Source organism: Humulus lupulus, chromosome 3 (genome assembly GCF_963169125.1).
Source record: "Humulus lupulus chromosome 3, drHumLupu1.1, whole genome shotgun sequence".
Classification (NCBI taxonomy): Eukaryota; Viridiplantae; Streptophyta; class Magnoliopsida; order Rosales; family Cannabaceae; genus Humulus; species Humulus lupulus.
The window spans coordinates 7,216,135-7,228,737 of NC_084795.1; the positions used below are offsets into that span (position 1 = coordinate 7,216,135).

Below are 12,603 nucleotides of genomic sequence, written 5' to 3' on the forward strand. Positions count from 1 at the left end.
GAGTCAGTGACGTGCTGCAACAAAATAATAAATTTGGAGACTAGCTATTTCTTAAAAAAAAATCTTAAATAAAAACAACAATATTTTCGTCAGCAAAATTGATGACTCTTTAATCGGCTGCCCTTCTTTGGTTTCATGAACCTTAATAGGTTGTTTTTTTTTTTTTGGGCAAGCATTAATTGAAGAAAAAGAAATATGTACGTACATACATCTTAAGTTATAGAATAATAAAATGTTGCACATTCAGTTTGAAAAATTGTAACAGGGTGATGTGTCATGTTTTAATTGGTCAACAAACTCATTAAAAACTGCCCAACCAGTTAAAAAAGACTACACACTCCTTAATCTGGTGATCAATTGAAATGAATATTGTCAGACGGTGTTTGGTATAGGTTTTGTCTAATGTGATTAAGAATGTTAAATCTATGGCATGATTAGTAAATTTATTTTTATAGTTTGAGAGTTTGTGTTTCTAAGTAGATATTATTTTTTAATTTGAATTCTGAGTAATCTTAAACTCTTTTAATACTTGAGTTTACATTCTCTTAATCTAAATTCTTTTTAACTCTACTACTATAAACTTAAATCTCATACCAAACACTCTAATTATAACGATTTCTTCTATTGTCCTTCCTTGATTTTATAAAGTTTAAGAGGTTTTTCCTTTCTTATTTTTCTATTTTTCTTTTGGGTCTTTTGGCAAAATGTGTTATTTTTAAAGTAATTTTATACTTTAGTCTAGTTTTAATAATTTTTTACAAAATGACATCCCATAATTTAGACAGTTAGCCAAAAATTTAAATAGGTGGTCGAAAAATTCAAACAGTCAGTCGAAAATTTTAGACATAAGTCATTTTACAAAAAATTATCGAAAGTATGTGAGAATACAAAATTACTTAAAAAAAAAAAGACATTTTCTCCAATTTCTGTTTTAGTTTTTGTAATTTTTAGCGATGAGTTCAGACAATAGAAGAAAATAAATTATGTACTTGCATGTGTTAAATTATCATGTAACAATAAAGTACTGTACAATATGACTGTATGGCCAAGAACATAAATAACTCCTAATTTTAAGATGGAACCACGTTTTTCTTATCGATCGTACTTGATCTTAATTGGCCGATCAATCGAAATAAATCACATGGGAGAGGTGTGTTGCTTTGCTACTCATTCATGTAACAAGAACAATATTTGCTCTACAAACTAGACAGAAGTTAATACAATTTATTTAATTTGCCCGAATTTAGGGTTAACAAAAAAAATAAGGTTACGTGTACGTCTAAATCTTTATGACGTAATAACTTTGAGAAGAAAATAATGTAAAATCAAAAAAAGAAAATCGCACGGAAATGGTAGAGTAGGTTACACATTTTCCGTGAGATATCATTTTCCAATAGTCAAAAAAAATAAAAAAAATACAAGAGTAAAGCATGGACAAGAAGAACCTAACACGTGTCGAAAGTATATTGTGACGGTAGCACGAATCCGAATTCACCGACCCGTAAGCCGAGTATTTCTCTGTCCTTTTCTTTGAACTTTGAGAACGAATATAATCCCCAGAGCGGCGATTTTATGCCTCTCTCTCCCTTCTCATTTTAAAATAATAAATCAATTCGAGCTCACTGATTAATCTTCTTCGGCACTAGGAAATGTCAAACGGTGGAGGAGAGAAGAGGAAGCCGGTGCAGAACGACGTCGCCGTGACTACAAAGAAGTCGCGGGGATCGAAGGAGAAGGAGAAGGAGAAGGAGAAGGAGGAGGAGGAGACCACCGCCACGCTCACGACGGAGGAAGAGGAGGTCGAGGAGTTCTTTGCGATTCTTAACCGGATACACGCGGCGGTTAGCTACTTCAAGAAGGGAGGCCGTCAATGGACGGAGGAAGGTTCGAAACTTAGAGCAATGTTGGAAACGGAGAATTGCGAGAGCGATGACGCCGTTAAAGACGAAGCGGTGGTGAGGATGAGACGAGATGAGGAGGCGGTTGTGGAGGAGAATCCCGGTTTTGATTTGAACGCTTTGCCGGGTCCGGATTGTGATCCGGCTTAGATATTTTTACTTTTTAAATTAATCTTTGTCTGAGTTAGAAAGATTCTGCCTCCGAGCCTGTTTTTTTTTTTTTTTTTTTTTTCATTTTATAAATTAGAAAAGAAAAATTATTACTCCAACTATATAGCAATTTTAATGTTTTTGTAGATAGATTATATATATATATAAATTATAATATGTTTGTTGAATTTTGAAATTTTATTGTAATTGAATGGGTGATCTGGCCTTTTTTCCGTTCACGAGTATTGACTATTTAAGTTGAATCTAGTTTTATGAAATGTCTTGTGGGGAAAACATTAATTTTTCCAACATATTTTGAATATTTTTTTTTCGAGAAATTTTATGTTTTCACAATAATTTAGTGAGATTTAATAATACAACATAAATTATTATTCTAAATGTATTATAATTTTTTTTTTTAAAATACCCAAAATATTTAAACACTAAGTAATTTCCCTATTTTTTTCTTCCTTAAAGTAGGTGGAAAGGCAATTTGTTATATAGTAGTCGATACGGTAGTAGTATTTGATAGGTCCAAGTTAATTATAAAGTTTTCAAAGCAAACTTTTTTCTTCCTTTTTTTTGTCTATTTTAATTTTTTGTTTCCATATAAATTGACTTGCTTTTTAAAAGACTAAGTCCACTAATTACTATAAAGGCCTTAAGTCGGCTATCTTGGACATTAAGTTTGTCTAGGTATGCGAACGCACTGCATTTTCTTTTATATAAATATATATGTTTTTGAGTATTTTTATTCTTAATGTGGGTACGGTCTTCAAGGAAATCACATTAATAAACTATATATGTAAATGAGATAACATAGTAATTTTGGATCATTGCATTGCATTGCATGTAGGCATAGCAAAACGGAGCGGCGAGCAGAACTTTTTTGCCTGGTTAAAACAAGGAGGGACGGACTTGCCCCGAAAATATTTGTTTTTTTTATTCTATACTCAAACTCAATATTGTCATCGGACACAACTTACCCATTTTTTTTCTACAATTCCACACTAAAACTTTTTTACTTTAATGCATAAGACAATTTAATCATTAGTTTAACTAGCTTTATAAGTATTTTTTTTAAAGAAAAAACTAAATTATATTAAAATTAAGTATTTTTAGTTTTTAATAATTATTTTTATTATTTTATTTCAACCTTTCTAATAAAAATTAATTTATTATTTAGAGGGATAAAAAGCTTTAGCAATTAATGAAAATGTTAATATGTATATATTTTACGTTTATATATTATAATATATTGAAGTGATGGGTTAAAATATGATTTTTTTACAAATATTTTTCGTTAACTAAATATCCAATTCATTTATAATTTATTTTCTTACTTTTAGTGTAATTTAATTATAATTTACTGTTTCCTAAAAAAAAATGAGTTGGGGTAGACCCTCCCCGATTCAACTGGGGTGGGGCGACCCAACCCGCTCCAAGGAACTTATCGGGGCGGGGCGGGGCGGGACAGACCCGCCCCATTTACATGCTTGATTGCATGTCTGTGGTTGCTCGAGCCATGCTAGCCCTATTAGGCACACCACGCAAAATTAGATTGCGATTGGTCATGCCACGTGATTTTTATGCAGAAACAACCATCTAGTTTTAAAATTAAGAAACACTCATATGCAACGCTAAATTTCATATATGCTACATGAGCCTTACCCATGAGTGCGACAACTACAAACAAGGATCGCACCATTTATACAGTATCCATAAAAGACCCTACGAGGTCGAGATACTCATTAAAGAAAAGCTGGACCAACATTAAATACAATTAATACAAGCGTTCAAACTTAATAGTTTAAGCACTAAATGCATTTAATTTATTTACTATAAATTATTTGCAAAACCACTAGTTAATAATGACATGAAAATTGTAACGGACACCAAGTTCTACAATAGATAGGCGACCCAAACTACTAGAAAAGGATAATCTCAAATTTATGTAAGTAGAAGTAGGCATATTTTTTATGTTGAACCACTATAATTCTTGTGTTCTTTACATTTTTCGCATATTCGCATTTGTTCTTAAGTGTTTGATGGTTTTTCTTTAGAGTCTTCAAGCAAGATTTGGTGTTGTTAAACTTCCTCCAACAATAATATAAATATAATTTATTCCAAATATGCCAATTTGTCGTCCCTTTGACACGTGTCGACCGCCATAAACTCCAACTCTTAAGACACGTTACCCCACTCGATGTTGACAATTGTGTAGTCTCTTTGAAGTTCATAACACTTATCATTGCTATTCACGTCGGATCACTACCCTCCATCATTCTCATGTCGACATGCGCCTACCCATTGTGTTCGCTACCCTAACCCCCTAATATCATCGCTCCACTAGAGGCGGCAATATAGGTCATAACACGATAACACAGCTTGAAAACTATACGAAATTAGCGGTTTTGGGTTTAGCCTAAATAGGTACATAATAAATTAGGGTAAATACGATTAAACACAATTAAATTTCAAGTTAAAATCATGTAAAACCTGCTAAACCCGAAATCGACCTGTTTAACACGATTAAGTACAAATTATGACATACGTAATTACTATATATATATGAATATAGCTATATATTGTCTTATTTGAGTATATACTTACTTATATTTTGAATATTACATAGGTTAAATGAGTAATATATTCATCTAAATAAGTGGTATATGAGTTAAAATGACATATTTGAACTTGTTTATTAAACATGATCTTACAAACCACACTCTAAAAGTATCAAATTAAACGTGATCCTTTTATAAACGGGTTAAATTGGTCATAACGGGTTCACCTGTTTATAAACAAATCGAGTTTGGATTTTAGTATTCGACACGATTAATAAGTGGGTCGAATTTGGGTTTAGCATTTGTTTATAATACATGGCATGAGCTTCAACACGACACAAACATGACCCATGAACACAAATTGCCAGCCCTACGCTCCACCCACCGTCATGGGTGTATAATTGAAGCTCGTGGTGTCACCACCTTCTACCTCCATTTCCAAACAATTGCAATATTGAAACAATGAGTTATTTGCACGATTGAACTCATATTGTTGAGGAGAACAAAATCATTCCATCCAAGTGTTTTAACTCATCGCTATTCCACTTCGCTATACTTGTAAAAAACAATTAAATTTAAAAGTGTTTATGTGACAGTCAAAATCTTGTGATCCGCAGGGCGAAAAACCGGGTAAAACCTGTGCAATCCCACATTGCTTGGGAAATGTCAAGTGTGATGATTCTAAGACTGTGTAGGTATGGGACTACAAAGTTGAAGATGGCTTAAATGGATTGATGAGTACTACATATGCCCACAAGATGCATCTTATTTTCGGTAGTCCATCTCTTGAGAACTCTAAAGTTAAGCAAGCGAGTGAGGACAAAACACGCTAGAAAGACTCGTGTTGGTTTGCAGGGTCAGTCGTCATTCCAGGAAACAACCATAGTGACGTGGGGCGTTACACTTTATACATATGGGCCCTCTCTTGTTTTAATTCCATAGGAACTTGAAAGTTATTTTTTATTTCCTGCATTTTTAGTATAAATTTTTTTGAATTACATATTATTTTAGATTTTGATTATGCTATTTAATTAATAAAATTAAAATGTTAAACTATCTTTTATTATAAAATAATTAATATTACTATTTTATAAATGGTATTTATTTGAGCATAATTAATGTTATAATTATTTTATTATTTGTATTTACAAATGTTGGTGAGTATCGAATTTATAGAAGTGAAAAAGAGAATTGTTTTGTTTGCAAATGACGGGAGACCATCATTTTGGAACATATTCAAAGAGGAATTTAATGTCTTCCATGGGAAGACATGCCAAGCTTTCACAGCCCCTAAAGGAAGACAAGAAAGGTGGGTATCATGTCCCTTGTAGGGAAATGTCAAATGTATGTATTTTTTTAATGTTTCACATCTCTTAGGAAATATACCCTACACCCGAGTATTAAATATCCTACAAGAATTTTTACGTCACCTTAAGTAAGACATGAATAAAATACTTTTCATGACATCCCAAGCAAGACATAAAAATGTATCATAAATTATATATTTTGTAGTAGTGAGTGAAATTTGACCATCTATTTTGTAAATTTGTTAAAAATGATATCTTCAGCTAACATTTGGTCAACAATAAACTCAAAACTTATTTGGATATTATATTTTGGTCTCTCTAATTCGTTGAACGAGAAAGAAAAAAAGTGAGAAAGAATAATCTAATTAAATTGTTAATTTTTCACCATTGTACAAATTAGAGAGTCTCTTTTGTTGTTGTTATTATTAAAAACTAATAGTCCGAACTTGTATTAAACCATAGCACAGAGAGACCCAAAATTATATAAACCCTTGTTTTAAATATGCAATTTTTTGTAACACATGTTATAGATATAGTGGTTTAATGCATTCTTGTGTTTCTGTAAATATTAGTTTTATAAATGTTTAACTAAATTCATCAATTAGTTCTATTAGTTAAAGATATATATTTTTAGTTGAGAACATAGTTGTAGTTTAAAAAATGTAATTTTTTTCTGAGTGACACAATTTGTTTTATAAATATTTGTTAAAAAATATGTAATTGTAATTTACAAATAAATAATATGAAAAATCTACCTCTATGTATTTTGGTGATGGTATATGCTTTAGTCCACTCCTTGCATAATCAATGGTCTATTCACGCTTTAAAATCTACTTTATTAGCAAAAACCTAAAGAACAATTACTATATTTTTGGTTAGAACATATGCTTTCACATTTGTAAGAATATTATTTCTTTTTGGTATATCAAATAATATTATTTAGTAGAATTTCTTACTTATGAGGATTAATCCATTTCGTACTTAGATATTTTTCATTTATTGAAAATAGAGAAAAAAAAAAGAGAGAATATATACATTTTTTAATGTGATTCAACTCATAAAATAGATTGATTACGATTATTTTCACTTTTGAAAAGGTAAAAGCATAGAATTTGTTTGTTTCTTTAAGAAAGGTGAAGATCACATTTATACAATCTTAGGAGAATCTTAAGTCGAGTGCGTTGGATTTACTCTATGTAATGGTATTCTAAAGTTGATGCGAATAAAGTAATTATTGTCAGAGAATATATTATTCAATGGAATATAGAGAAATCAGGATAAATTTCTAATCAATAAATATAATAGACAAAGTGTTAAATTAAAATAAATATTACAACTCAATTGTTAAATATACAAATAAATAGAAGGATGTAGAAGAAGTAGAGGAGTTCTTACAATCTCAAAGCAAAATAGTACATGTAAATATAAAGAACAAAAAAGAACATGAAGAAAGAAATAATAACAATAGTAAATAGAAAATAAAGTAAAGGTAACAAGAATACTCTAACATTCACACAACCAAAATGTAGAGTAGTAAAGATCACTAACTTGAACAAGATTCAAAATATTTGTCCAAATATTTATTTCTCCTTATTCTCTAAGCACTAAAGGGACTCATGCTTGGAAATAACTCTATTTTATTATCAAATCTTTTGGTGTATTTTTCAGTCAAGTACTTTGTGGATAGAAAATTGTATGTCTTGAAAGTGAGCATTAGATTCCTATTTATATAATTTTGAAATACCCTTTGAATTTCAAATTCCACGAACCCCCTTGGTTGTTACCAATGTTAAATTGGATGTTTATGGAATTAAAATGAAAATTTGGGAGTTCATTAAGATGTTAAAACCGTTCAAATTGGAAAAGATGTAAAATTGGATTTGGCTACCACCAACCCAGGTCGCGGCCAGGGACATTCACGACCGTGGCCTCTAGTCCCTGATTCTTAGGCCGCGACCTGGGATGTTAGTGGTCTCGACCAGTGGCCTGTTTCAGCCTCTCAAATTTTTAGTTTTTTTTTTTCAAAACGTCACAAACTTTTTCTCACTTGATTTTGTAACATCCATACACATTATGGAAGTTAAAATCACACATTCAACAGCCATTTCATGTTATGGCTTTGTGAAATTCGATCTCAAATGTGTAACTCTCAATCTACACATTATTGGGTAATATTTGGGAGCTACAAATTTGTAACTCTAAATATGTTACACTTTGACACACACACATATGTACAATTTCTTAACTCTGAATATTATGTTACGAGGTCTGAAAAATCATATTTTGTCACATTATTTAATCTAACATTATATGATATAAAATAAATTAACAGTTATTTAAGTAATTGGGTCATTAAGTATTAAAATGTTATGGGTCTAATGTGTAGATACACCGAGTTGTATTTATAATTTAATAGTAGGCCAAATTATAAGTATACAAAACTAATTCAATATTAGTTAATAAAATCATACTAGTCCCCATGAACCAATAATTTCTTGTATTGTCTTCTTCTTTAAAAGAGAGAAAACTTCATTCATTTTAGCTATGGATTAAAGTACATGCTTCTGCTACTCTTCTTTTTACTCTCTAAGAATAAAAAAAGATTATTAAAAATATGGCTTAGGATTCAAAATTAAAGCTCTTGGAGTAACATGGTTAAGTTGTAAACACAATGTAGTCGATTGTTTCATTTCATTGTTGAGGTTGCTTAGCCAGCCTCGTGCAAGACTAGACTTTCGCACAAACGAACTTCGAGTTGTATATCTGAAATTACTATTTTACTCGCCAAGGCATTTGACCTTATTGCGTTGGGCACCAATGCCTTTCAAATTTAGTTTTCATGTTATAAAGTTTTACTATGTTTTAAAATTTGTTTTCTGTGAACATCATTTATTGTTATTTTTATTCTGAATTTTTAATTTAGTAAATTATTTGTGAATTTAGTGGAGAAAACATTGACCAAAATCGGGTGTAGAGTTCTATTTTAACTACTTTACAAAACATAGGGTCCAAAAAGTAATTTGTCAAAACACAGGGTCCAAACAAGTAATGAGAAAAAACACAGGGTCCAAAAAGATATAAACCAAAAATATAATTAAAATTAAATAACAGTTTAGGTACTAAATTTTTTGGTTAAAAGGTATAAACTTTTCATTAAAACTTTAAATATTTAAAAGGGATTCCAAAAAGGTTTATCAAATTATAATTACATTGAGGTATACACAATAGTCGGCCTAAGCAACAAAATTGGATTTTTAAACTCTAAGTCCCACGATATATCTTGACCGTAGCAGCCGAGCAGGCCGGACATGTATGCATCGCACTAATGTTTTCCAACTCATGGCTGGTCGACATTTCCCTTGCTCTTACCTGCACCATAGAACACTCATGAGCCAAGGCCCAACAAAAAAACCCCACATGGCATAAGAAATATCAAAGTAATCATAACCAATAAACAACATGCTTCACAAATAATAATGCATTCATTCCAATTATACAAATCATAAACACGTTTGACAATTTACAAATATGTTCATTTCAAACACATAAACCATTTACACGGCCCAGCCAAGCAGCCTTGCCAAATAGCCCAACCAAGTGAGTTACGCTTTCCAGCATCAAGCTTACAATCCATGTTAGGCGAGTAGGTACCGCACGCTAACCCTGACCCCGCCTTCACGGCCCACGTTCTGCACGATTGCCGATCGCCCCACGTTCTACACGATTGTGGAATATAGACCGTATCGATCATCTACAGACAAATCTGATTTTGGTCAATGCTTTCTCAACTAAAATCACAAATAATTTACCAAACTAACAATTCAGAACAAAAATAAGATCATTCTGCTTAAAAACTGTGTTGTTATATTTAATTTTTTCTTCATCAAAATTGAGTTTATGGTTCTATTTTAACTATTTTACAAAACATAGGATCCAAAAAGTAATTTGTCAAAACACAGGGTCCAAACAGATAATGTGAAAAAACTAAATATCCAAAAAACTATAAACCCTGTTATATTTAAGGAGAATAGTATCCTTTTATATTTTGTTTTAAGTCAAACCATAATCATCTTTGCATCTCATACTAATAAATAATTCACATATTCACAAGGCACATTCCGAGATTTTGTTTTTTTGAAGAAAAACTAGTTTCATTATAACCCTACAAAAGCAAAATTGAAAGGAAAAAATGTTTAAGGAGAAAAATTGTGCCAAACAAATTCTTCCTAATTTTCTTTCTTGGTATTTTTTTTAATATTTAATTAAAAAATAAATATATATTTTTATATAAAAAATCAAAAAAATTGTTAAATATTCTTTTAATTTGTTTAAATATTATTAACTCCCTAGGGTGCTTCTATGATAGGGATTAGAAAAAGACTCACGGGTGGACTATTTTTGTGTTTCCGACCAATGAACAGTTTTTAGCGCGATTTATTTATGATTGTGTATTTTGCAGTTATTTGGAAAATCCTGTAAATATTTAGAAAATTTCAAATAATTTACCGTGCCAAAAACTAAGTTTATGAACATGTTGTTTTTCATACGCATAAAAAATATTAGTCACAGGTCTAACAACATGTTTTTAAACTAGATTTCAGTATGATAAATTTTTCAGAATTTTCTGAAAATTTGTAAGATATTTTAAACAACTACAATACATATTGTCACAAAAAATCACACAAAAAAACAGTTCACGAATCGATAATAAAAATAAATTTCACCAAAATGTTTTTATTTTTCTGCCCCTATCATATAAATTTCCTGACTCCTTAACTCCCTAACTAAGAAAATTTTGTTATTCCATCCCTGGATCATAGTAGTAGTTTCATTAGTTGCAGTATTATACTCTTTACTATTAGGGTTTTTTTTTTTTTTTGATGAATTTTCATCAGTTCATGAATTATTCATTCTGATTACAGAATTTTTAAAAGAAGATTTGGGATTTGTTGTCGGCTGGATTACCTTTAATAGATATAATTTTGATTTTTGTAACAAATAAATCAAAAAAAAAATTGTTGTAAAATAAAAAAGCAAAAGGCTCATAGTAAAAGAAATTAAAAAGAAAGAAAAAAAGAAAAAGCTAAGGTGACGTCATATCCAGCCCGTTGTTTGAAGATTGAGTTTCCACGTTTGCGCGTTAAATAACACACTGTTTGCCTTAAAAAAATAGTAAACAAACACGTCACTAATATGACGCAGTGAACCTCGAATTGTATGACGTCACATTCTCCCTGTGAAATTTCCGAAACGCAGTCTTAAATTAATACATTATTCTTTGGTCAATAAAAGCCAAACAAAGCACCAACAAACCCAACTCAGTTCGCCCTTTCAAAAATAAAAATTCCATTGACTCAACTCAAAAAAACGAAGAAGAAGTTGCAGTAGTAGTAGTGTGTTATATATATCGAAATATATATTTACACGTCTGAATCATAGCATCTCTTCTCGGAGACCGTAGCTAGTGGCGGCCCGACCTCTGATTTCGTCCACAACGACATCGTATTGGATCCATGGAACAAGGGAAGAGGAAACGGCGACAGGACGGCGAAGTTGACGTGAAGAGACGGAAATCCGAAGAGTCTATCAGTGGAGTGGGGAAGACGAAGACAACGGTGACGGCAACGGAAGATGAGGTGGAGGAGTTCTTTGCCATACTGAAGAGGATCCACGTGGCAGCTAATTATTTCAAGAACAAAGACGGAGGGAGAGGCCGTGAGTTGACGGCGGAAGGTTGGAGAGCGGTTGTGAAAGGCGAGACGGAGACGGAGACGGAGACGGAGGTTTTAGGCGGAGATAACGGCGTTGAAGACGAAACTGAAAGTAATGAAGTTTGTGTTGAGACGGAGATGAAGAAGAGAAGAGGTTTGGATCTGAACTTGGAGCCTCCGCCTCCGTCAGAAGAGTTATAAGTTTATTTTGTAGTTATAATGTTCAAAAAAATAAATAATACTGATAATAAGGAAAAGAGAGGTGATTTAGAGAGATGGATCGGAGTAGAAATTGTTTCAGACAAGACCAGGGGATCGGACTTCGGTTCAGAGATATTTCGTTTTTTTTTTCTTTCTTTTTTTTTCGAAGTTCGATCGTCCGGTTTTAGCTGCAATTTTTTTAAACTCTATGATCTAACGACACTTACAGTCTTGTCGTTTCGTTTCGTTTCAGTTTTAACCTTTTTTTTTTTTTTTTTTTTTTTTCTTTTCTTAGAAAAATAATTCTCAGTTCTTGCAACTCCAAGTTGCCATTCTAAACAACTTTAGTCTAACGTGGTGATTAATTGAAGGAAATAATATCATTTTTTTCCTTTTATATATATTTTTTTAGAAATGAGAATCATTACCTTAGTTTATTTTATTAGAATATTATTAATTAATTAATTAGAATGATCAAAAATCATAATTCAAATTAATTTTGATTAAGTTAATATTAGATTAATGGATAAATATTCTCACCATGTTAGCATTAATTCAGGTAATTTCATTTTATACTTAATTTCATATATTAAGTTATACAATTGCATATTTGATTTATTGTCAAATAAATCTTGATATTGGTCCCAAGCTCACTATTTTGATTCCTTCCTTCAAAGAGAGCAAGTGATCAGAAAGAGAGTAACTTAAAAGATTTATACCCCATTATTTTTTTTCATTTTATTTAAAGATGTATTGATCAGTCATGTGG

General features: G+C 31.2%; 2 protein-coding genes across 2 annotated transcripts; both read left to right on the forward strand.

Annotated features, from left to right (window-relative positions):
* Positions 1 to 1,230: 1,230 nt before the first annotated feature.
* On the forward strand, positions 1,231 to 2,326 carry LOC133821962 (uncharacterized). Its single transcript, XM_062254148.1, has one exon. The coding sequence runs from the start codon at positions 1,650 to 1,652 to the stop codon at positions 2,046 to 2,048; it is 399 nt and encodes a 132-aa protein (XP_062110132.1). The 5' UTR covers positions 1,231 to 1,649; the 3' UTR covers positions 2,049 to 2,326.
* Positions 2,327 to 11,435: 9,109 nt separating this feature from the next.
* On the forward strand, positions 11,436 to 11,834 carry LOC133821767 (protein NIM1-INTERACTING 2). Its single transcript, XM_062253911.1, has one exon. The coding sequence runs from the start codon at positions 11,436 to 11,438 to the stop codon at positions 11,832 to 11,834; it is 399 nt and encodes a 132-aa protein (XP_062109895.1).
* The last annotated feature ends 769 nt before the right edge of the window (positions 11,835 to 12,603 follow it).